This window comes from Nanorana parkeri, unplaced genomic scaffold (genome assembly GCF_000935625.1).
Source record: "Nanorana parkeri isolate BGI_ZX_2015 unplaced genomic scaffold, ASM93562v1 scaffold268, whole genome shotgun sequence".
NCBI lineage: Eukaryota > Metazoa > Chordata > Amphibia > Anura > Dicroglossidae > Nanorana > Nanorana parkeri.
In genome coordinates this window covers 831,508-858,790 of record NW_017306536.1, presented here as the reverse complement: position 1 = coordinate 858,790, position 27,283 = coordinate 831,508, and the positions used below count along the sequence as shown (strand labels likewise).

At 43.0% G+C, this 27,283-nt stretch overlaps 1 protein-coding gene across 1 annotated transcript in view; it reads left to right on the top strand.

The window, feature by feature from the left end:
- The window catches only part of MICALL2 (MICAL like 2), a 92,197-nt gene that overhangs the window by 7,793 nt on the left and 57,121 nt on the right, over positions 1-27,283 (top strand). The window contains exon 3 of the mRNA XM_018557107.1: positions 26,374-26,422. Within this exon, the coding sequence (XP_018412609.1) occupies positions 26,374-26,422 (49 nt within the window). The remainder of the gene's footprint in view (positions 1-26,373; positions 26,423-27,283) is intronic.

Sequence of the window (27,283 nt, the reverse complement as noted above, 5' to 3'; positions counted from 1 at the left end):
CAATTCTGCTCTTGCGCTTCCCAATCCACATTTGGTGAACCTAATCAACTGTAAAACATCTTCATTTCCATCTTTCATGTATACTTTGTGCAAGTTTTACACTTTTCATCATTAACAGAGAACTATGGGGCAACATTTTTATCCCATAGTTCTCTTTGGGTCACGGGAAGACATATACTAACCTCCTCCCGTGACCGAAAGCTCAGTATATAGCGAGCTATTGCCCGCTATATACTGAGATTGCCGCAGCTGGGATGGATCCTGACAATACTGTCGAGATCCACCCCGTTGGCTGATTGATAGCGGGCTCTGCCTATCAAGAGGCAGAACTAGCTGTGCCCGCCCCCTCCCTGTCTGTTCCTCCAGTCAGTGCTGGAGAATCGGAGAGGGGAGGGGGGTAATCCCTGCGGGGAGCGATGACTGACAGTCACCGCTCTCTGCAGGGAGATGATCGGGAAGTGAGCGAGCGACGGTATGTGTTTGCTCACTTCCTGATCAATAGAGCCGACCTGTGACAGTTCCAATGTCACACGTCAGATAGAACTATGAGGATGAGTGTAAATCACTCACCTCATAGTTCTCCTTTTAATATTGTTCACTCTGCATTCTGATAAAATAGGATTTTTCTGTTCATATATCGGTAAAGTTTATTGTATCCTGTAAACAAAACAATCATTAAAAAGAGACAATCCACAAATGAGAAGGTACTCCTGTGGTTTCTTATTAAAAAGCTTAGAATGTAAATTGAAGACCGATGCTTGAAGCACCGTACATTTAATCATTTCTGAAGCAAAGTAATGAAAAAAGTGACAAAGGGATATGTTTATTTAATAGCATTAAAAAAACACATTGATCAAAAACCATTGCAGTTTCCCTTTAACCATTCACAAACTTATATTCCTTAGTCAATCTCTAATCCTTATGGTCAGTCTTTGCAGTTTTTTCCTCCGCTTGCGTGGGTGTAAAAGCATCTTCAGAAGCCAAATAAATGTAGCATTCATTAGGCTCTCCATGACTGCTGGACAGAGGTCGAAAATAACCATGACGGGGTGTGAGCAAGGCTGGAAAATGTGAAAACACTGTATCATTGAGTAGCGTGAAGAACTGTCCACCCCCACGAAATGTTTTCCATAAAAGCCTCGTCAGTCATCTAAACTGAGTTTAGTTCTCAGAAACAGAAGATATTATTCTGCGTTGCTGACCAAAACACAAGGCAGATGGGCAAGCTGGGAATGGATAGGTCAGCAATCAGCAATAGGCCTATCGATTGAAAGAACTGTCTGCATTCCTCTATTACAATGGTAGACAACCCTTTCGATTTTGAGGGCCTCTCATGTGGCTTTCACCACCTCCAGTAGACCGGACATTATATTAATATTTGATTTTGGTTATCAATAAGGAAACAGGGAAGGCTTTGGCCTGTGACATTTATTATCTTAGCAGACTTAGAGTATTTTTCAAAAACGAGCACAACCATGGGCCTAGAGAAGCCTTTCCAATCCATGGTTCTGTTGAACTCTTGGGATCCTCCAGAGGTTGCTAGGGGAGAACTGTAGAAGACTGACATTCTGAATACAGTGATGTACACCAAAGTAAGGGGTCACTTCTACATTGATCATCTACTGTATGTAAAAGGTTACTTCTAAACAGATCACCAATGTGAGGGGTCGCTTCAGTTGTCACTGTTTGTGTTTCTCTTTGTCTTATTATTATTATTATACCCTTGTAATGATTATTGATGAAAATTAATTTACTGTGAGTGTGTTATTTACACTTTTTCTAAAACTCTGTGCAACCTACTAATCAGTTAATGTTCTATGAGCTGCCAGATATACAATTTTTTTTCTGAGGGTTACCTGAGACCTGAATCCTATTTTAGGTGTTCATCTATGGTGAAAGGGTTGAAAAAGACTGACCAGGTACACTCTTAGTCCCCATTCACAACTAGGCATTCCGTGAATGCACGCCAAACTCTGGAAAAAACGTGCATCATAAACGTGCAAACACACTTAGTAATGGCAACCCAAACCTCGGCGCGCAAATGCGTGGGCAAAAAAACACGGGACGCATGTAGCGTAATTTGCTACATGGGCTACTTTTCCGTGTTTGTTGCACGTGCAGGAACCTATTGAACTCCACGGGCGACATGCGGCAAACACACTCGCAAACGTGATGCGCATGCTCGCTATGCTACTGTGTACTGGAATATCATACTTCTCTTTAAGAGCCTTGGTGTGCCCCCGTCGCATCCAACAATTCGGAGTGAACACCATAGTAGCCAGCAGGGAGTCATTTTCATTGGGTTGTGGCATGGCAGGTGTATGTGGGGTCCATGCCAGAACAAAGCTAAAGATTCCAGAACACGTGTGCTCAGGCTTTAGGGTCCTTTGCATGTATGATTTATTTCCAACCAAAGGTCCCGCTGGACAATGTGTGCTCCTTCTGAGAATATTGTTCAATTTTTATAGTATTTGAAGTTTATGTATTTGGATGACTACAGTGGTCTATAGGCACGCCGGCGCATGTTAATGTGTGTCATCCTGGATTAAACGCAATTCACTGTCAGTCACTGATGGCTCCACTCCTCCTCTCCATGTTTTTATTGAGAAGTGCCAAAAGAGAACTTGGTTTGAAGTTCAAAAGAAGAATACTAAGTCACTGGATTTGGCGTTCCGGTGTGGCTTTGGTCTGCGGTGTGGCTTTGGTCTGCCTAGTATCAGCTACAGTGACAGGAAAAGGGATAGAAGAGGCCTTGCCATATACTTGATCTTTATTATTTAATAAAATGGAGCTCTTTTGGTGCCTTATCTGTGGAACACCTCTGTGGTTCACTCAACTTTAACTCCCCTTCATGGAAGCCTTTCTTGAGAGAAGCATGGAGTCTTACATTGCTGACCTCTTATTCTGCAAACACTAGTTCCCTGGCTAATATTCCATCCCCCCTACCTTCAATATGTTTAAGTCGCTGTCTCAGAACAAGAATACACATATCCCGCTCTGTCTTCTCTGACTCATGTGCATACATGTCCAGTGTCATTAACTCAGAAAGCATTGAACCCAGTAGTTTAGCATAATAGCCAGACAAATGGCATTTCTTTATAAGGTGGTACTTAACGACGACATCCATGTTTTTTTTAGGATTGATTTAAGTTTACATTTTGTAAAAGTACACGGAGAGCGCTGCACTATTGTTTTCAGGGAAATTGGTCTATTTAGCATGCTGCATATTAAAATAACCTTTAGTGCAGCACTTGTGTGCAGCACATCTTCCATAGGTGGTAATGGTACCACATATAAAATGCAAAATACATTAATTTTGCATGCACTTTAATGTATGGAGTTTCATGCATATGGCCCTTCATCACTAGAAATGCCTGAAGAAACCCCATGTAAAATGTATGATGAATGCAATTGAAATGGAATATTAAAAATGTATATGTATTTAGGCTCAACAGTGTGCCCGGGACCTAAGACAGTAATGTTAAAACCATCTCCAGTGGGGATATTTAGTACGTCTAGGCATCCGGTAACAATGAGATGGTTAAATGTTGCATCATTAATATCAACAGCCTTGTAGCAAATTTTACTTCTTTTCTCCTTCCCAAACTCTCCAGATGAATTAGAGGTATAGAAGTTACTTGTACAGTGTACTTGTTCCACATGGTGTGCAACCTCGGGTCCACCAGTTGGACCAGCTTTACCCCCCTACTTACTTCTTTACCACTTTAGGGTTAACACTAGTTCCCTACTTCTTTACCACAGTGGTGACCTCCCAAGGTGTTTCCAGCCTTGGTGCAGAAATCTTGTCTGAGGCTGCTTGTGCAGTAATTTCCCATAGGCTTAAATAGTACCCTACTTCAACAGTATGGGTACAACCTATTTGAGACAATGGGAAGTTACTGCAGGAGCCCACTGCTTGTGGATAGCGGTACGTAGGAATCTGGATGGGACGGGGACTAGAAAAAATGAGGGGACTTGGGAGGAGGGCTAATCTGTCCTTTAGTGCCACCACGTGCAGCTTTTTATACTTGCCTTCTTTTGTTGCCCCACCACTCCATTCACCCAGGGAACCAAAGTAGCCTACCTTGTACTTCTGGGTACGGTCCAGCTTGCGACTTACACCTGTGTGATGGCGCTTGATTTGTCAGGCACCGATTCATGATGGTGAGGAGAGTCCTCAGACCTGCTACCTCCCATAGTTAATAAAACAGCAAGGAAGCAATGGGAAGTGAAGCACTTATGAGGGTTGAGATTAAAGTGAACCTTTTGCTTTATTCTGCAGGGGCAAAGCATGGGTTCCTTTTAAAGCCAAACTCCAGGAGAGCAACTACACGTGTACCATTTTACCTACCAAAAGAACTGTTAATCCAGTATAGTGATCCAGGCACCCCTGCTGGACAGCACATTTGGGTTGGTGATCTACCACACATTTCTGCACTGGTCACTGACCAAGAAGCACAAGCTTACTGATGAGGTTTTCGGGCTTTTCTTCCTATTGATCACCAAGGTCTCAGGGTTTGACAGCAGTATACAGTGCAATAGAACCCGATTAGATCACATTGCCCCTCCCTCTCCAAGCCTATTAATCAATACAAAGACATATTTCGGGCAATTATATTCGCACCATTTAGAAATATATTAAAGGAATTTTAATGAATACATAACTGGAATAAATAGCGACCTTCTAATATCAGTGGCTGTCAGCTTTAAATTACAATCACAGTGAAAAATGAATACATTGCAAGAGTCATGTGTTGGAAAGTGATAATTGGGTAGTTTACATGGACTTCAAGAAGGCATCCACACATTTTATGTAATTTGGAGTCTTGTTCAGTTATATGAATTTCAATTATTGTTGATTTTTGCTTTTTGAAGGATGAGTTGTTTTATAGCCTTCTGTGGCTGGTGTGTCACCGTCTATAATTACTTGTGTCATATTGGAAGATCAACACTGTAAATGATGCAGACCCAGGTCATTGATTCTAGTACTTAATGCATGGGTAGATTTCATATAGAGACTTGGACAAATTTGATGGCATCCTTTCAACAAAAATCTAATATGACTATGATACAACTTGAAACTCACAGAAGTAATTGACATTCATCATTGTTTATTACAAATTCCAAAGACTTTGCTCTTGATTTTTAATTCAATAGAATATTTAAAAAAATAAAACAAATGAAAATGGCTTGGACAAAAACAATGGGACCTTTTGACCTACTATTTGATTGCAAAGCTTTTGGAGGCAAATACTGCAAACAAGTTATTTCTGTAGCTCTCGATGAGACTCCTGTTCCTGCCAACAGGTAGTTTGGTCCACTCTTCCTACAGCGGACCTTTACCCATATCTTTAAAATAACAACAAATTCATCTTTAGAAATGTGTAGTAATAACAATCTACAAACAGATACTTCTAGATAATTGCCGACTTCGTATTCTTTACATACCTTATTTCTCTTTTCTTCCCCAGTCTTCTGACAGTGGCCAGGGCAGATTACTAGCTCTGCTTTTCCTTCCTGGATCTCTGGCACATGTGACTAGGACATGTGACCATGCACATCATCTCAGGGGTGGAAAATGCCTTTCCCTGAGATCTCATGAGATTACAGATGAGATTTCCCAGCAATGCTCTGCTGATAACAAGGCAATCCCAGTATGCATTGCTTTGCCAAAACAAAATAATTTTCCCTTTCAAAGCAGGAAGTGAATGCTCTGCAAGTGTAAGTATTTAAACATCACAGCATTTTACACCTGACATGTCTATGTTATTATTAATCATCTGTCAGGGAACCAGGGGTTTCACCTCTCCTCGGGGCCTCCAGATACGGTGTAGGGCACGGGGTCTCCTTCGGCTTGGCAGGGCTCCTGGCGCCGGGATTGTGGGTGCGCATGCGCAAAATGCGAAGCGGGTTCGCGTGGTGGACAGACTGCGCGCACATAGTGCATCTGCATCCATTAGTGTTGTCGGGCGTGGTCCTTGCTGGGGGAGGTTCCCAGCATACACCTTCCTTCCTTTCCCTCATTCCATTGGCGCCTGGATGGAGAAGCCTCCTGGTTGTCCCGGCGACCAGGGGGCGGTCTTGGTTCCCACTGGGTGTAAGTTCAATTTAGAGCCCTGGCTTGTTGCTGAGTAATTCTACCTATATGGTGCAATCACCTAGACTCTTGTGTTGGATACTGCTGCCGTTCCTGACCCCTTATCTGAATTCCTGGTCTCTGATCCTTTGGCCTGTCTTCCCGTTCCAGAACCTAGCCGCCTGCCTCGACCCGCACTGGACTTTGACTACGCCTTTTGGATTGCTCCCTTGTACCCAGTTTTCGGATCTCCTTTGCCCGCTTCCTGCCAGTGGATTCCACTCCACGGCTCAAGCCGGCGATACCCCGTGACATCATCATACATAGAGGGATGCATTTCTAGATTTTGATTTTTGAGTGTAAAGGTCAGCTTTAATATCTAACCATCATTGTCCTTAACATTACTCGTCATCCCAGGTATGTGGTCCAGGAATCATTTGATGTTTTTCTCTTTTACTTGATGTTCTTCGTCAAGGTCAAGAGGATTTTTTTGTTTTGTTTTGAAAATGGAAGGGTTGGCAAACATAGAAACAGCATTGTATAGGTGGATCATTGGCTGTTATTTGTATAAAGGTGCCTAATACAGATTGATATTCTGGGAACTCATTGTATACAGTGACCCTGTTCTAAATGCTAACGGGATGACATTTAGTTTGCTAAAGCTCTGTGCACAATAAAAGATCGCAATGTTTGTGTTTCATTAAAGAAGAATTCCAGGTTAATGCTATTAAGATGACTGTCCTCCCACAATTGCTATACCTTTTCCGCACACTGCCTGTTGCAATCCCAGGATTTGCTTTAAGGTCTTTTCAAAATCGTATTATGGCTTTTGTTTGGGGCGGCAAAAGACCTGGAATTTCTAAGTTTACTATGTGTACTCATAGGCGGAAGGGTGGTTTGGGTCTTCCTAACTCTCATAAATACTTTCAAGAGGCCCAGATAACCGCTTATAAATCCATAATGAGATGGTACATGGTCCCTGCCAGACTGGCACATTTGCACCCTTAACAGTCTGCTTCCTGCTTTTGGGGATGTGCTGTGAAAGGGGATGTGTTGCATAGTTGGTGGTCGTGTCCAATGGAGGGTAGACTTTGGGTTAAAACGTTTCATTTATTGCAATTTCTTTTTCATAAAAATATTGTTAAGGATCCCTGGTTCGCGCTGTTACATCTTAAACCCCCTAACCTTACGAAAGCTCAGCATAAACTAGCGGTCTTTGTCCTCCTAGCTGCTAAACAAGCTATTGGCCAGGTGTGGAAGAAGAAATTTGTTCCTTTTAACGGGTGTGACATAGGATTGGTTCTTTTTTTGTAAATGAGAAATTGTTTAGTATCCTTTTGTGAAATTCAGAAAGGACCCTTGCATATCGTATCCCCACCCCGATATTCCTTCTGAAAGTTTAACAACCCTTTTGATTAAACTTGCCTTTGGAACACTCTTAAATGCGGGGATCCTGGCGCTATCAGGTGGTCTTTTCTTTTGACTTTTGTCTATTCCTTTTTCTCTTTCTTCTATTCTCTAATTTCTCAAGTTTTCTTTCTTTCTCAACTTCCAACACATCGGGATAGTGGATTGCTTTGAGAAGATCAAGAAACTGGATTAGTAAAGTTTTCTGTATTCAGTTCATGTAATTCCTACGTGATTCTTGTTCTGTTTTCTATGCCATGATGTACGTTTTGTTATAAATGTTAAAATTTAATAAAAACTTTTAAAGTAAAGAAGAACTCCAGGAATTGAAATAAATATTCTTTTAGTGGAACTACTCCTGCACGGCAAGGGTTAGGTGCTTGTTTTGTCTAGGGGGCTCAAAGCAGATATACTCACCTGATCCTCGGTCCTGTGGCGGTCAGGGCTCACCTCTATCTCCCTCTGCTGCGGCTGTGGAATGTCCATGACCGAGGGTAATTATATCTGCTTTATTTGTAAATTCCAGCAGTTCTTTAACTTTCTTTTCAGCTTCTTTGCAACTGAACCACTCCAACCTTTTGCAGCCACTTCCTGTCTGCATGTTTGCACTCCTGCAGCATATGCATGCCATTGCCCAGGGTGGTCCTGATGGTGGCAATAGCTGAACATGCCTGTGCAGTGAGCACTGCTTACCAGCCTTATAGAAGTCTATGAGACTGTGGTACCATGTAGACATCAGATCAAGAAGCTAGTGGAGGAATGTAAGCAATGCCACGGATCTAGGTAAGCATAGTGTTTTAGGGTGGCATGGGGGAGCAAAAGGGTAAGTAAAGTTTGTGGGTAGGACTATTAAAGGAATTGATTCTTCTTGGTGGACATTTGACAGTTTGTTCTCCCAGGATCCCTATTGTTGTGATTTCTGCACTTGAGTTCCCAGGCTATGGCCATTATGAGGGGCTCTTCTTGTCCCGCTTGGACCTTTTTTATTTTGCATTATGGGGATTGAAACAGGATGAGCTGCAACATGTAATGGAGGAAACAACACCTAAAGCTCAGGTAGACAGGAACTGAGAATAATGACAAGGAGATCTGGCTGTTGAAGATATCCAAGACATATAAGAAGCCAAGGTCTAACTCAACCCGCTGTGGTCCACCAATAACTAAAATATCATGTTTGCATGCATGTGCATTACTTATTGCTTCCATTGAAATATAAAGTGCTGAAGGAAAAAAATGAGAGGTTGCAGATATTGACTTTGAACACTAACATGGGAGCTCTGGCTTCCTGGCAATACAGTATTTGCCTCTATAGGCTATAAATGTATAAGTGGGTTTATAACTGGAAGCAACCAATTTCATTTTGAATGACGGGTTCCTGGGTAGCTCATCTGCATAAAGGTACATGTTGATATGTCTACTTGTTAATGGCCTTTTCTTTTTTTTGCTGAACTAGTGAAGTGACAGGTTTGCTTTACATTCCTGACTTGTGATAATTCACTGATTATAAGGAAGGAATCTGAGGATCTCAGGTTTACAACTTGTTTTTAAATTGCATTTCAGTTAAAGAGAAAGCTGTAAGCGGCAAGGTCTTTTAAATAACTGATGTAGACGTCGTCGTGTGGTTTAAATTGTATATTTTTTTTAAAAGGAGGATTTTTTTCATGAGCCTGTGATACTGATATGGAATACTCTAAAAACACTGAACTTTTAAGCATCAGCAGATTACCTCTGATCAGCAAAACGTAGATCTGCAGCGTATACGATTTCATGCCTACGCATTAAAAGATAAAAGGCTGACGGCGAATTGCTCTGAATGATGTTTTTTTTACATCTAGTGCTAGGATTGAGAGGAGAGCCATAGGCATTACATGTGTTAATGTTGTCTTGTTCTGTTACATCTTTTTTTTCTTCTCGTCTTGGTGTATGCTCTGATCCGATGTCAGCCTTGCTGATCTGTACCAGTAAGACTGAGCAGTGCTGGGGAACGCAAACTATTGCAAGTTGTTTAAACATTAGGCAATGCCGACATATTCTTAGGTGCATGACCTGCGTACATCTAACTCCAGCCATAACAAGTTAAAGCAGAAGTAAAGCTATAGGTTAATAGCTAACTCTAAAAATAAAGGGCCTTCAGGAGCTCATAGCCATAATGTGCTAGTCCAGCCATGTTCTTCTCCCTCACCAGCGCTTCCATTTTCTTCCGTTCTTCTTAAAGGTTTCAAGTGTTTGGCCACTTGATTGGCTGGGTCCCGATGCATGCACATAGGAGTTACTTGATCTTGGCAGGCACGGCTCAGCGTACAGAGAAAAAAAAAGCCAAATGGTAGAAATAAGCTTTTATGGCAAAGGAGATTTACACAGTCTCTTCCGCCATGGAAGGGTAGCCAATCTGCAATTTTATCAACATTTTTTCCACTTTAAGCTGGCCATACACATAGTTAACAGAGAAAACCGCTTAGTTCCCTCATCCACTCTAAACAGTGCATATGGGCGCATTTTCCTTGCCAGCTATTGCATTTTGACAGCCCGCGGCTAATTGGCTGGAGTCGCTGTTCGCCCAACAATTTTTCACCCAGCAACTTCAGCAAAAGTCAATTGAAAACTCAGTTTTGGTTGAGTCGGTGGTGCTGACAGAGTCTCCCACAAATTAAATTTTGTACGATTTAGCAGGAAATGGCAGAAATTGGATCCACGTATGGCCAGCTTTAGCCTCTGTTTAGACCTGCCGCTGCCATGGGGCTGCACATATGACCGGCTTTAACACCAGCCATTGAGGGTTGGAATGTTTGGATCACCAGAGGCATGCTTTAAATGTAGCCTTCCTGTGTTGTCAGAATACCTGATCAGTGACATCATCTGATTGGTACTTCAGAGATACTTCCACTCTCTGTAAAGAACAAATAACAAAAAAGTTTCAAATTAAGTTTGACTTCTTTAGTAACACTCGGCTAAACAGCGGAGGGTGAGTGAGGGTTCCGAATGATCATAGATTGCAAAAGGAAAGGCATTATGGTTCTGAGATGTGCCATTGTTTTGCCCAGTAAGGCAGGAGTGGGTAAATTAATATGGAAAACAGGAGGCAGTCTGTCCAATCCAGGAGCTAGCAGAATTTGATTAGGAACTAATTGACAACAACTAGAGAAAACCTAAAAAGTTACTTGCCAGCGGTAAATTTGAAGGAGCATTGGCTACCCAGGTCCTGGGATTTGTCCAGCCCAGTAGTAAGGTATCAGTCTTCTTCTGGACCTTGATAGTCAAAACCTGAAAATGAGGGTGACAACAGGTTATTTGTATACACTTGCCGCAATCTCACATATCTTCCTTTTTAAAGTATATGGAAAGCCCAAAGTTTGTTTTGCTTTTTTTTGTTCTATTTTGGGGAGATTTCTTTTTACTTCTTGTTTAACAGGTAGTCGGAGAAATCTCACCAAAGCGAGGTGAATTTCCCTCTGAACAGTTGTCCCCTCCAGTCCTGCTCAGATGACAACTGCTAAAGTTTAGATTTTCCACTTTCCACATCATTCTTTGACAGTGGCCATCATAACAAATAGAGAGGGACAATTTCCTCAGTGGGGGGCACAGACAGTAATACCTTTTTATCTGTATAGATTTCTGTGGAACAAATGGCTTGATTTTTATAGTTTACTCTAATGAGCTTGGGGAGCTGCTGTCAAGGTGTGGTAACCCTAAGTCAGAGGAAGAAGGTGGCTGATAGGACCCAGAAGAGATCTGACATCAGTCAGTCGGTGAAATGGGGACATATAGGTGTTACAAATAGCACGCCTTGCTCAGTTATTCATGAAGTTTCCCTATTTATTCTACCTTGGACAAAACTGGGTCATCCTCACTATCACTGGCTAGACCTTCCCTTTACTTAAAGAAACCTTGCACAGTGCAACATTCCAGCTTCTATTTTTTTCTTAGGAAAACCTAACTGGGCATTCACTGAAATATTAAAATACCCCCCGAGCTGATAAATTGTTTAATTCCTATTTTCCCTCAGGGTTGATATGAAGCAGATTATTACTTACCTTATACAACGCTCCCATGGTGTTCTTCCACACCGATTCTGGTTGTAACAACCGGTACCACAAAGTTACCTCTTGCCATTGCAGGACCGATGCAGGACTAACGGCAACTCTTTTGTCTATAGGATGATTTAACGAAGGAATACTTCCCATATCCTTGGTTCTACAACAGCTGCCAGTCAGGTCTTCTTCTTTCCATTGCTGGAATGTGGGCAGGCACCCCCACCACTGTCATTGTCATAAACGTCAACACTACAATGCAGAACCAGCGGCCACCAAGGAGGTGGTTCTCCATGGAGGACCTGACCCTGGATTAAGGGAAGCATTCCTCTTGAAATATATTTTTCATGTTGTAAAATCATGTGCTTCACTGCCGCAAAATGAACATGTATATGTGCTCTGTATTGAAGCAGGGTCAAAATGGAATCCGGGAACTAGCATTTTCAAGAAGAGAGATCATCAATGGCAGCTCTTTTCTCTCTTGGTAGGTTGCCTTTAAAAAGGGAACTACAGGAAGGGAAGTACTTCTGTCATTGTGATTAGTCCAGAGAAGTTTTTGGTAATACTTTGCCAACCATGTCCAGAGCGGAGCTGGGGAGCTCCACTTTTTTAAGGCAGCTCCATCCAGTGAGATTTAGAGGAGGCCTGTTAGGTAAGAAACATCTGAAAATGTTCCCATTGTTTCAATTGAAGGCTCCCTGCTCAAACAAGCATGTTTTCCTCTATTGAATGTATTCAGTTACTATCCATTTCCTACCTTGCGGCCATTTATACACATTAGTGTGTTAGTTTGTGTAGACAGTGACATCGAGTGTTTGCTTTGTAGGTGTTTTATCCATTGCTTTTGGCTTTATTGAGTTGGCAGGTGGCGATTACTTCATGTGTCACAAAGTACAAGTTGGTTTCATTGTTCCTTGTTCCTTGTGCAGAAGTTATAATGCATATAGATATACTGCTACTGCTAAAGTTAGAAATTCTTTGCCTGTTGCTGGATTTGTGCATGTTTGGTGTGCACTGCGTGTTAAAGGGTTTTTTTCATTTTAAAGTATGACTAGCCATATGTACTATTAATTTATTATTATTGTCTGCTGTTACTAGCACAAAATGATCACTAGCAGTATTCCTGTACATCTCCTGCCACAGGATTGATTGTTCGGGAGCTTTATTTTGAGTTCATTAAGCATTTCGACACACTGTTTAAATTAAACCTCTAGGCAAAGAAAAAACGTACCCTTCCAGTGTGCCTACCCCAGGTTAAGTGACCGTTTTGTTTAGGGCAGGGATGTCCAAACTGTGGCCCTCCAGCTGTGGTGGAACTACGAATCCCATGAGGCTTTGCAAGATTCTCACAGCCACAGACATGACTCCCGGAGAGAGATGCTTCATTGGATTTGTAGTTTCACCACAGCTGGAGGGCCGGAGTTTGGACATCCCTGGTCTAGGGGACTCAAAGCTCTCACATCTTAGACTCCAGTCACACTGAGCTACATCAAGAAATGCTTTTTTCAGCGCGATTTTGAGCTGAGCGACATTGAGCTACAGTGCGCATTTTGTCGAGCTACGTAGCATGACTTTCCGCAGGGACTTCGTAGCTGCTACATTGGGCTATAACCAATCAAAAGCTGTCTTGATGTGACATAATTTCTTCCTTCTTATATTTCTGTGCAAAAGTGACACTTGTGCAGCGTGACATAACGCAACATTGAGCTACACCATTAAAGTCTATTGGGCCAAATCGCACAAAATCCGCTGAAAAAAAGGTCATGTTCGAGCTACAGCTTGAGCGATGAGCTACAGATGACATTGAGCTGTGAGATGTGAACAGCTCCATTTGAAATGCATTGGACAAGCTACATTGAGCTGATATTTAAACGATTTTGGAGCTGAAATCACGCTACAAATCGCTCAGTGTGAATGGGGTCTTATGCAGGTCAGTGGGCATCAGTGGTCCTTAGACCACCAGAGCGAAGGGGAGAAGAGGCTGCAGTGATTGGTTGGAGGGAGACGGTGAGACCGAGGATCAGGTCGTTAAATCTGCTTTAATAGTGTCCCATAGACAAAATGAGCACTTAACCCTTGTTTGCTTGGAGTGCTCCCTAATGACCCCTAAAACATGTTGGATGTCTGTTGCTTTTTTGCAGAATCGTTTAAAGACTGTGGCCTCCTAAGACATTGGTTTGGCACTCTTTTTGGTTCCATCACACTGGACTAATTTAAACAGCCGGCAACCACGGCGTTCTGAATATCCCAACATTCAAATGCAGCATCCAATTTTCCACCTGGCTCATTAGATTTTTCAGTCAAAGTCTGTTAAGCCATGTGGTACCAACAGGGCCGCCAATGGCTCCAAATTCGATTCTTGCTTGAGAACTCGCCTACCGCCATTTTCCCTCACTTTCTGTCTGGAGAAATCATTATTATCAGGACATTGAGGGCCCCTTTATACCACTGCGCTCTGGCAAAGTGTTGTGTTGCATTATGTGTGTTGGTGCACTGTGGTGCCATTCATTGTGAATGGCACCCCAACGAACCATCACTACAACCCTGTTTTGCAGCACACCACAACGGGCACTAACAGACTACCATGTATTGTAGAGCGCTACATAGCAAAAATGCATCAATGTGTATGTAAAGGGGACATTTACTCTGTTTTAGGTAGTGTGTGGACGAGTCAGGTTCTTTATTGTTGGCTGTATCCTAGCTGGGGCGATTCTTCATTCATTTTTCATGCTGACCTTTGTCACCCTGACAGAAAATAAGGGGAAACCCCTAATTTTAGAGTCTCATTGAGAGCAGGAGGTGAGGTGAAGTCTTCCAACAGGGACAATGTTGGGGTGACATCTGTCTAAGGTGGGAATTCCCTTCACCTTAGGGAGATTTGCTCTTACTTCCTGTTGCATCTACAACATAGGAAGTGAAATCTCTCAGCAAGACACAGACAGCAAAACATATTTTGATAGGGGTTTTACCCCTGCCCTACTGAAGAAAAAAAAAAAGATTGGCTATGCATACACTTTAAGAGCCCATTCACACCAGGGCGGTTGCGGATCAGCGTGGTTACCGCGCTGATCTCGCAAGGGAGGTTTTGTGAGTTTTTAATTGCGTTTCAGCACTGAAACGCAATTAAAAAAACACCCAAAACCGCGCTGTTCCATGGAAACCGCACTGATCAGCACGGCAAAAATAGTGCAGGGAGCCATTACGGCAGTTCGGATCGCGCGTGCGGTCGCATGAACGGCCCCCATAGCAATGTATGGGATTGTTCATGTTGGCAGATCCGTGCGACTGAATCCGCGTGGCCGAACCGCCCCGGTATGAGCGGGGTCTAAGTCTGATTTTTGATCAGTTGTGGTGTATTAGGGAAACCCACTAAAGTGCGTGTACGTGAAGTGCTGTGCAACGGACCTTGGTGTGAATGGCCCCCCAGCTGCATTCACACTTTGAATGCGTTATGCCGTGCGTTAATGTGCATTCCGTAAAGGCAGCCTATTCATTTGAATGCACCAAAACAGGTGCTAGCACTAGTTTTTGCAATGCTTTGCACCCAAACACGCGGTAGTGCACTACCATGCTTTGTAGTGTGTTGCAATGCCAGTGTGTTGATAAGGTGCATTGGGTCGCCACTAAAAATATGTGGCACAACAACCCACCAACATGCGTTTCCACATTATGCACACTTTGCCACAGCGCAATGGCCTAAGTGAAGGAAGCAGAGCCATGGATAGCAGTTAAAGCCTGAAAGAAGCTCTTATCCTTCCCTACTGTATCCAAAACAAAAACAAAAAAGTTTGTGGCTGGACATACACTTTAAGGGTTTGGGCCTTTAAGAGTTTTATTGAGTAATCCTTCATGACTCCTTTGAACAGTAAATAAATGGCAATCAAGTAATTCAGATGATGGCTCACAAGGCTGTAAATCGTAATCAAACAGATTTGAGAGTCTCCATTTTAGAACAAAGGACAAGTTCCCCCTGCCAAGTCTTGCAGCGGTTGGGACAAAGGATGTGTGCTGTCATCCTTGTGTGGTCTGCCATGCAGGAAGCTCCAGGAAGCAGCATAAAACAGTCCTAATGAATTCTATTTTGGGTGGTGGGGTCCACAAGTCACCAAGCCTTTCCTCCCACTTGGTATTTTTTCCTGTGTTGTGCCAGAAGACATGCACTGCAGTGAACACGTCTTTCTCTTCTAGCCGATGTCTCACAGCTGTGTGCTGAGATAAAATAATCTGTTTATCACAAAGTCTGCAAACTCCAAACTAATGGCTGAATGTCGCATCATCTTTAAAGGGAAACTGCAGTGTTTTTTATGCATATGCATTTTGTGTTGTTGACGTTTTGACCTGAAATTAATATTTTGACTTGAGGTATTTTTAGTTGCTTGTTTCCTATTTTGATTTTGTAATTTAATTATACTGTATAGCTTTTAGGCATGTCCTTAGTGGACAGTGAATGTGGACAGTTGATTATCCGTGAATGAGATGAATGTTCCTGCTTAATATTAAACTCCAGGCCGATATACAAACAGCAATTAATTCAGCACTGTACACCGTAACAAAATATATGAAATGTATTCTTCAGGCTAGGCTCAGATCTGAGCGATACCCGGGACCGCTCGATCGTGTGCGGGTGCACGCAGTGGTTGCCACGTGGCCCCATTGATCTCAATGGGGTTACATCCGCGTGGCAATGGCTGAAAAAAGGTACATGTACCTTATTTTGCAACACACAATACGCTTTATTGCCACGATTGTGTTCAATTGCACGGGCCGAATAGTGGCGGGAACCCTTGCGACCCGCCGCTGCGACTGGGGTGCCATTAGAAAATAATGGCACTGCCAGTGCAATCGGCTGTGGTGGGCGACTCCGTGACCGATGCACGAATGCCCGTGGTCACGGAACGCGCAGATGTGAACCTAGCATCATGATGAACTTTTCTTAAAATGACAGCAAAGGCACCTTTTAGAAATATTTTATTTAGTGATGACAATCTGCAAACAGATACTTATGGACAATTGCAGCCTTATTTTTCTTTTCCTCCCCATTAGTCTCACGGTGACCATTTTAATGGGGGATCCATCTCCTTTTACTTCCTGGAAGTCTGGATCTGCCTCCTGGAACATGTGACAGTGCACATCATCGGAGGGGAAAAAATGCCTTCCCCGAGATCTCGCAAGGTTTTACAGTATACAGATGAGATTTCCAAGGAAGGCGCTGGTGATGTGGCCTTCCAAGGATGCGAGACCAGGGCTACATCACCAGGGCCTCACTTAACCTGAAAGAGGAAAAACATTAATTGCAACTAAAAGCAAAACATGTTTAACTAATGGATGTAAGATGATTTCATATCTGCATGCTGATGTAATTTTGTGTGTCTCTCATTAATTGTCCAATCAGCAGGCTGGGTGTGTGACCAGGACTTGTTTTAGGGCCTGTTCACACGACGTCCGTTTTCTGTGCTGACCTGATCCGTACGCTCCTGCACTAAAAATGCATCCCAATGTATGTGTTTTATGGGCTACAGTTCTCACGTGAGCAGTCCATTCAGGTTACGACAGAAAAATACTGCATGTCACATTTTGTACGGTCAGGAAACGGTCCGGAAATGCAAAATGTGTCAAAACGCACTGCACTGCAGCTAACATACTGATAGCCCCACTCCAGCAAAAAAAAAAAAATATATATTTTTTTAACTGGAACGCATCAAAAACGCGGAAAAAACACATAGCACCGCGTCTGCAGATCCGCACATGATCCGGACCTGATCAGGACCTGAAACTCATGTGAACAGACCTTCAGTGCTGCAGCAGTAGTGGAGATACCAGGCCTTGCTATGCTGTCTGGCAAGGGTGGCTGGGTCACAAGATGCTTCACCAGGTAAACCAGTACCCATATGTGTATATAAGCTATGTATTCAGTTGTTTATCTGTTGGCTTTAGTGATTAAATGCAGTTAAATCTGACATATGATTTACATATTTGCCCTTCCTCGTCCCTCTTTTCCCCATTTCATTATCGCTGGGTCTCTGTGCTTATCTAAGCAATGCAGGCAGATCATAGCTGGTGGGAGGAGACAGGGTGCCGTATGTAGCTTGCTAAAAACTAGGACATGAATACAAAGAATCTGTCAAAAATACAACACCAGTTCCAAAAAAGTTGGGGCGCTGTGTAACATCTACATATAAACAGAATGCAATGATTTGCACATCTCGTAAACACATATTTTATTCACAAAACATATCCAATGTTTAAACTGAGAAAATGTACCATTAAAAAAAATTAAAATAAAAAGGTAATTTTTAAATTAACATCTCAAAAAAGTATTTGCAACTAATTAGGTTAATTGGTAACAGGCCAGTAACATAAATGGGTATAAAAAGAGCATCTTAGAGGGTCTCCGAAGTAATCTGCAAAAAGCTGCGTCTAAAATTTGACCAACGATTTCAGAATAATATTCCTTAATGAAAAATTGCAAAGACTTTAAATATCTCATCATCTACAGTACATAATATCATCAAAAGAGTCCGGGAATCTGGGGAAATCTCTGTGCCCAAGGGACAAGGCCGAAACGCAATATTCGATGCCCGTGATCTTTACAGTCCCTCAGACGCAGTGGCGTGCAGTAAGGTCCGTGCATTCCCCCCTGTCCGCCCCCAGCCTGCTTGAGTTTAGCTTTAAGCAGCTCATCGACCTAAGGGCTTGTTCACACCAAATGCAGACCAGATCTGCATGAGTTTCTGCACATGCAGTGCAGTGTTTTTTGCCGCGTTCCAGGCCGTTTTTGTAAAATGGGCTTTAAGTGCGTTCCAGGGCATTTGCATGTGTTTTGATGCATTTGCATGCGTTCCAGAGCAGGAAAAATAGGGCTTGCTGCAGTTTTTTACCTGCTCTGGAACTGAACGCAGCGGTGTGAACTAGAGCCCAAAATACCTTTGGAATACATTGGATGCAGTTTTGATCAGTTCTGTAACTGCTCTGCTCTGCTCTGCACCTGCTCTGCGCTTGGTGTGAACTAGCCCTGAGATGACAATCACCCAATGCAACAGTTTTTGGCCAGATTGGGCAACAATCTCATGTATGTAGGGACAGACAGGAGAACATTCCTCACACAGGTTAGAAAACCCATGGCATCAGTGCTGCAGAGAACGTGCATAAGCCCATAGTCTACAATACAAGCTGATGTACTGAGAATCACATGTCATGATTGGTACTTTTTTCTTCTTGTAAGGAATATACTGGATTTCTTTCAAGTACAATAATAACTCTGCAGAGTTTACAGAGAGTGGAGATGATATACGTTGACATTTCATGCTGGTTTTTGCATTTGATTATTAGCATGTGTTGTGCAGAGTTTTATGTCTGTCTATTCTCTGAAGATCTGAACACTCTCGGGCACTCGTTGGTCATTGGTTTGTGTTTTGCCAGTGTGTGACAGTGCCAAGCTGGCGGGCTTTGTGTTTCCTGGCTGGGACATGCAGCTTGTGTGGTGCTTCAGCCAGCAGTGATGTGGCAGTGACTGGTCTATGCACAACGCATGGAGAAAATCTGCTTCTACACACACAACCACACACACACACACCAGGGATCCCAACCTGAAAGAAGCAATTTCAGGGCAGTGTCCCTCTCATTTCAGGGGGTTGCCCTCTCCCCCACCACCACCCCCCCCTCCGCAGAGGGGGGGGGGGGCTGGGGGAGAGCACCCCCCTGAAATGATGGCAGATAGCACAGGAAGCAATAGCTTGTTTGCTATCTGCAGGTTTTTTTTTTTTTTTTAAATATTCTGAAGTTGCAGTCGGCAGAATGAAAAAAAAAAAGGCATAGGAAAGCATAGCTAGATTCCTATTGGCTATTTCACTTTGCAATAGCAAACTAGCCATTGCACCCACCCTCTGCTGCTTTCAATCACCAGAAGAGGACCTGATAGAAAACTTCAGGTCCCCCTCTGCTGATTGACAGCAGCAGTGGGCGGGTGCATTAGCTAGTTTGCTATTGGCTATTGCAAAGTGCAATAGCCAAAAGGAATCTAGCTATGCTTTCCTATGCCTTTTTTTTCTGACTGACGGCGGGCCGCGGTTCCCGATGTCAGAAAAAAAAAAAGATCGCTGGGAAAGGTTTAATCTGCTCGATCGAGACACACACACTACAGCTATTCCTTCAACTTGATGACTTTGTTGTTATTTGCATAACTCTTATATGTGGTACTGCAATGTATTACAGAACATAAAGCTACAATACTGTACAGTAGACGTAGCAAAAATGACAGTGCTGTACAGTATAAACAAGATGTACAAAATAAGATATTCAAGCTAACATTTTAGTCATCGAATCCTTCAAAGTCATCGTCAGTGTCATCATCGGAGTTATTATCAGGAGCTATAGAAGGCCAGGTAAGGGAGATGGCGGAGTAGAAATGCAACTACCAGTAGGGGAAGGGGTCCTGGGTGTAACTGTCGAGAAGAATACCATTAGTGTGGTCTGCTTTGTCATTTTTCTCTTTTTTTTCTTCATAATATCACGTTAGCATCGTAAAAGTTCACTCATTTGCCGTACCACTTTTGTGAACCGTTCAAGATTCGGATCCATGCCCTCTTGTTCTAATATAGCCGCATTCACTTTTGAGAACACACCAGCTAATTCCTTTACAGTGAACTTCTTTGGTACATCTTCCATTCTTTCCTTTTCTTCTTCCTCCTCCAAGTGCTGCTGTGCTTCCAACTCTATTAAGTCTTTGGCAGTTAGCTCTCCCAGCATGTTAACAAGTTCCGCAGTTGTGGAATCTGTTTATCTATCACATCAACATATTCATCTTTGTCAAAATCTTGAAAATTATTCACAAAACGTTTTGGGTATTTTTTTTTGCATATGCCTTGCATACACTTTTCTGTCACTCCCTTCCAAGCTGATTCAATGTTCTTTATGTAGTCTAAAATGTTGTATGATTTCCAAAAATCACAAAGAGTTACTTCATCATTTTCTGTTGCTGCTACAGCTTTGGAAAAAGTTGTACGCAAATAGTATGCTTTGAATGTAGCTATAGCCCTCTGGTCCATTGGGTGAAGGATAGCAGTCGTGTTTTTAGGTAGATACACTACATTTGACATCTGGGTATAGATCATCAATATGCCGGGGATGGCCTGGGGCATTATCAAGCAGGAGGATAATTTTAAAGGAAACGCCCTTTTCTCAACAATAATACTTGGGTATGAAGCAGTTGATAAACCAATCTTAAAATAAGGCTTGTGTCATCCATGCCTTGTATATTGCTCAATAGTAAATGGGAAGCGTGTGCTTACTAACTTGCTTCAATGCACGTGGGTTCTGGCAGCGATAGATGAGGAAAGGCTTCAACTTGAACCCAGTAACATTTCCTCCCAACAACAATGTGACCCTGTCTTTAAAAGCCTTGAAGCCGGGCATTGTTTTAGCTTCTTTGTGTATGTAGGACCTTTCATGCATTGTCTTCCAAAAAAGTCCAGTTTTATCCACATTGAAGATTTGTTCTGGACAGTAGCCGCCTTTTCTATATGATTTTATCAAATTGATCAAAACATATTTCTGCTGGTTCTACGTCTGCACTTGCCGCCTCACCACTGACACTTTGATTATGCAGGTTGAATCTCCGACAAAACCGGTGAAACCATCTGTGACTTGCCGTAAAGGTTTCTGTTGATTTCTTCACTTTCATGTGCCTTTTAAAGTTTCAAAGATATTGAGTGCTTTGGCTTGAATTATTGAAAGGCTCATTGGCATTCTTTTTTGTATCTGGTCATCAAACCAGATTGCCAATAATTTCTCCATATCATGAATCGGGCCTTTCCGCTCCCTAGTTATTATGGCTTTGAAGCCTGTTCATGCTTTCACTGCCCCTTTCACTTTTATCTTTATCCCTCAGGATTGTTGAAATGGTTGAATGCGCCTAGGGCTGCAACAACTAATCGATTAAATGGATAAGTTGATAATCGATAAGTTGGATAATCGATTAAATCGATTAGTTGATTTTCAATTAGTTGCTGCTGCTCTGCTCACTGTTCTCCTCCCTGCTGGTGCTGGCTGCAGTGGCCTGTGTCCCTTTTTAATCCCCGCTGCTCTCCCCGCCTGTGTTGGCAGAGGCAGCGGGGACACAGCCTCCTGCAGCCGGCACCAGCGGGGAGGAGAGACTGCTGTGACTGCAATTCCCCCCTGCCCCCCCTCCCCCCACACACGCACACTTCCGTTGCTGCTTCGTTCCTCCTCCTCCTCTGCCTGCCCCGTTCCTCCTTCCGTGCCCCGTTCCTCCTGCCGTGCCCCATTCCTCCTGCCGTGCACCAGTCTGTGCCTTGTTCTGTGCCCCGTTCTGCCTCCTGCTGTTCCTCCACTGTTCCCCCACTGCTCCCTGTGCCCTCGTCTTCTGCTGGCGGTAGAAAACTTGTGTTCCGGCGCTGAGTCTCCCATCCAGCAGCTGGAAACAATAGCCAGCCTGCTATTGGATATTTTATATCGCAATAGCAGGCTGGCTATTGCACTGGCCCACTGCCTGTTGTAAATCAACAGAGGAGGACCTGATGGAGAGCTTTCTCCTTCAGGGCCCTCCTCTGCTGATTGACAGCAGGCAGTGGGTGGGTGCAATAGCCAGCCTGCTATTGCAATTTAAAATAACCAATAACAGGCTGGCTATTGCTTCAAGTCGATGCATGCTGCGTTGACATTCAGCAGCTGAATCCAGTGAAGTGGAAAGGTGACACTAGGAGTCTAAAAGACCCCTAATGTTACCTTTTTAAAGTGATCCTGTCACCTCCAATGTGACAAGCACTTTACTGAAAAGCACTCATCTCATAGTTCTCCTTTAAGTTAAGGGTATCACTTAAACTCTAAACTGTATGCACTAATTGATGGCTGATATTGTACAGTACTCTACTATATTAATGCATATGAATTGAACTTTATGCTGAGAAAGTTATTGTTAGATATATAATAAAATGAAATAAATACGCCTTAGTAAACTGACCCTGTTTGCATTCTGCACTGTGGGTGTAATGTTGCTGGATTAAGCAGAAATGGATGCATGTCTCACGTGTTTCCTTATTACTGTGCAATGTTTAGCCCCCTCCATATTGTTCTCATGTCCTGTTTAATTATCTGGGAGATGGTTATCAGGTTGGTCTCTGCCTTGTCATCTCAGTCAGGTCTGGTCACTCCTGCAGAGTGGCAGTGTCACTGTACAGGAAGCACCTGCTTAGACGTTGGGATCCAGCAATGCAAATCCATCCAGGATGTGAACTCATTCTTTTGTTGGTTGCATTGGATTTACAAGCTCAGCTTGATTACAGGGACGCCAATTTAAAGTCGGCTATGACCTGAGGTGACCTGTATCTTTAATAATTCATTTTGTCACCACCATTGTCTTTTAGCTTTTATGCCCTAATGGACCAGCACAATCAAAGACTGCAAATTGTTCTCATATAATTAACTGGTGAATAGTCCCTGCTAATGATTGTCAGTGTTTATATCCCTACAAACATTAGATGGCGACCGGCCATGCATGCATGACATGGCCACCAAAGATCTGCTGGCGAAAGATCTGTCCACAATCCTAAAAGTTCCCTTTGGGAGAATCTACATGTTGGTGCCTAATGGAAGGGGGATTTGCAGACGCCAGCCTGCCACAGAAGAAACAATGATTGGCTGGGAAAATTCTGGCTGATCAAGTCTGTCCCAACGTACTTGGCCAGGGAGTATCAGCTAGAGCCAAGCAAATAAATGGGCCGCCTACCACAATGCATGGTAACATGCAAAAACACACTGTGATGCACGTGCGATGTTGCATTGTACAGGCGTATACCCAGGTTCAGTATATTTAAAAAAATTGGTGAGAATTAAGCCTAGTATGTCCAACATTATAGTTTATCAGCTTATCCCTGAACATGTTAATGAAAAGTCACATGACTTGTTCCAAATTACAACTGAGAAATCATGTGATTAGTTCCACTCCTTGTTCTGTACCTCCCTCTGCTGCTGCAGGTTGGCGGTTGACAAGTTAGAGTAGAACAATGGGCAAAAACAAAAATTGACCTTACTCTAATTCTAACTCATTCTACACCAGAGAGGTCTGCATATAATTATTCTAGCTTTACTGGAATGTTAAAGTTTTAGCAATTATAGGCAGAACAGAAAGCAACATTTGGAAAGTAGCCTTGCATTTAATTACAGCGGTTTTGTGTAAAGGTATCATAGACCTAAGGTGACCATTTTTACAATTGAACACTCCAATTAAACAATGAAAAAAAAAAAAAATATTTGAATCTTACAATGAGCACTGCGGCTATTCGAAAAATAACTCACATGCACTGTTCACTACACTGTATTTATTTTATTTAATTTTTTTATTACAGGTATTTATCAGTTTACACAGCGCTTTACATATTAGTCCCCTCCCTCAAGGAGCTTACGATCTAAGGCCCTTGTCTCATATGCACACCTACTAGTGCCCATTTAGACAGGAGCCAGTTAACTACTGGTATTTCTTTGACGTGTGGGAGGAAACCGCCGTATCCGGAAGGAATCAGAGCAACCACAGGTGCCATGCAGATGGTGCCCTGCTGAACTTGGATTTAGTTCATTGCTTAATTAGTATAGGGCAGTGGTTCTCAAGCTGTGTAACCTCAGGACCCACATTTGTCCTTGGTCATTAAGTCGCACTGCAATTGAATGCACAGCATTGCGGTACCATGCATTCAGGTGTGTGCAATCGCACTGTGGGTGGGAGATGCATTTCAAATTAGGGATGCACCGATACTAGTATCGACAGCGGTGCCGATACCGAGCATTTGGGCGAGTACTTGTACTCGCCCAAATACTCCGACGCCTAGCACGATTACTTCCGGTATCAGGAAGCCGGGCTGTGCGTCATTACATGCCGCCCAGTTTCCTGATTACCCGAGAAGCGGCTCCATGCTCTTTCGTCACTTGTGATGAGAGAGCATGGAGCCGACTTCCAGGCCAATCAGGAAGCCGAGCAGCGTATAACAGTTCTGTTTGGCCGGGAAGCTGGCTTCATGCTCCCTCGTCATTTGATGACGAGGGAGCATGGAGCCGGCCTCCTGCCAGGAGCAGGGTGTTGCATCATTACACGGAGCCTGGCTTCCTGATTGGCCGGCCAGACGGCTCCGGCTGGGTACCGGAGGAAGGCCGCGTTCTGGCTGGAGAGGCCCCGGGGGTGACAGGCTGGACAAGGTAAGAAGGGTCAGACTTGATTGTTAATCGGGAAGCTGGGTGGCAAGTCTTTACACGCTGCCCGGCTTCCCAGCTAATCAGGAAGCCAGGTGGCGAGTCATTACACGCCACCTGGCTTCCTGAATACGACTTCAGTTACTCAGTAATTGGTATCGGCGAGTACCGAAACAAAATTATCTGGACTCGTACTCGGTACCAAAATACTGGTATCGGTGCATCCCTATTTCAAATGAATGGCAACACAACACACCTCCCACAACAGAACACGTGGTAGGTCCAGCCAGTCTCCCTACCTTACAGGGACTTGAGTGGATCCTCAGCCTGGCGTGCAGTTTAGGCTACTGTGATGGAGCTCCATCCATATATGCATTGTTTGCACAGCTCCCTTGTGCGCCCTGTAGAGGTGTCAGGAGCCAGAATATGATGTCACTCTGGTCCAAGCACCTCTACAGGATATGTGAGGGAGCTGTAAGCAATGCACGTATGGATGGAGCTTCCTCATGGCCATAGCTCCATCCCATCCCACCTGAAGTTGACACTCCGGCATATTTTTAATGGCTGCTTGGTGCAAGAACTGACAGTGCTGCACTAGGGGGAGGCAGAGGAGCCTCTCGCCTAGAAAAGTTGAAGGCATGTGGCGACCCACTGAACACGGTGTGGCAACCCACTTTTGGGTCACAACCCACCAGTTTAGAGCCAAGGGTATAGGGTGTATTATACATAAGGTGACCTTTGTCAGATCTGATAACATTTGGTCAGGGAAATTGTTATATATCTATGGGATCCCCAAACAGTGAATACACCTTAGATTGCCTAAGATAAATATTCCTGCCTATTAACTGTTGTTCCTGCAAAATAAAAAATAAACAAAGCCAGTTTTAACAAGGCATAAATGTGCAAGCTTGGCCGGTGCATTCACACGTGTTTATGCCACAATTGTGGGTGGTCAGACCATCTGCTATTTTGCATCTATAGTTTCCTAAGTGAGATAATCCTAATAATTTATTCACAAGTAGAATACATTTTGAAGATGTAAAACCTCTTATGTTCCAGTGTTTTAGGACGAATGCTGTGAGATTTTAAAAACATTAACTGCGTAGAATAGTAAGTTTGTGCCATACTTTAATCTATGGAACCATGTTTGACCAAAAGCCGTAGCTATTTTTTTTTTTTTAGAAATTCTTAATTTAAGCAGAAACATTTTTACAAAAGTATAAAACACAGAGGAAAAAGAAAGTACTTGGGTAATGTACAGACAAAGCCAAGGATATAACACAGTGATGAAACATTACAGGAGTAAGGCGTATAGGAACAAAACACTATGTATCACAAAGACTCACCAGAGCTGAAAGCCGTACCTATTTTTAGTAACCACCTTCAACTTTGGGCGGCTGAAGTAAAGTATTCTCCCGCTAATTAGGTGTTTTTTTTTTGTTTACGTTTTAATTATTTTACGGAAACAAGCCTCCTAAATGTGTAAAAGGGCATGAAAATACAGATGCACAAATGTGAACAGAGACTTTGTAGCAAAACTTTTGTTTTAATTTACAATACAGTATACTGCATTTTGTACTTTGTATATGATTGGGAAATTTAGATTTGTTGCCTGTCTGTGTGGCCTAGTATATCATACTTATAGGGTGTCTCATCTTTTTTCAGAGATTTCAACTCACTGAGTAAGGAGAATGTTTATGAAAACAATAATTTGGTAAGTTTAATATTACAACTTATTTGAATACTGCTGATGTTCATCATTTCTATTAACCTCCTCTGATTTGTGTTATAGGCTCAGGGTTATGTTAGCTGCTCTTAGCGATGTTTTCCTCTGACATTTCCCAACAACTGTATGTTGGACAGAATCTCAACATATTGTGTGGGTAGTCAAACAAAAAATATTCTTGAAAATCAAATATGAAGTATAAGTTGATTGTGGACTGGCTGGGCAATTCGAACCCCCAACTATTGGACCCTCCATGGTGTACATAGAACTCTGCTCCTGAAGTTCTCTCAAAGAGTTAAACTGTCAAGAGATTGAAAGGATAACCCCCCCTCCCCGAAAAAAAAATACCAATCAAAAATGATAAAACTGTATGCGGTTTTGATTACATGATTGTTGCTGGATGCATCTCTCCTGCATCCAGCGTCAGTCTTCTCTTCCAAACTGCAGGTAATCATATCATATATGATTACATGCGGACTGCTGCTGTTGTCATTACCTTCAATGGGTACAAGCGCGCGCATCTGAACGGGAACACCTGGCATTCCTGCGACAGGAATCCATAGGTACCTGCCACTGGAATGCCAGATCGCCCCATGTGAATGAGCCCTAAATGCAGAAGACCTCTTCTTTATCATGGCACATGTGCACTGCAGATCCATAGGTTGTAACTGATTTAATTCTCTTTGTAAGTGAATGGGAGACATGGGGATTAATTACAGCCTGCATGGCTGCACCTGCGCCAAGTTGAAAGGGAGACCTCCAACTCTTGTGCTTCTATAGAAACCTGATTTTTGTGTCATTGGGTGGCATGCAGTGGCTTCTGTGTTGGAAGGTGAGTAGGACGGAGAC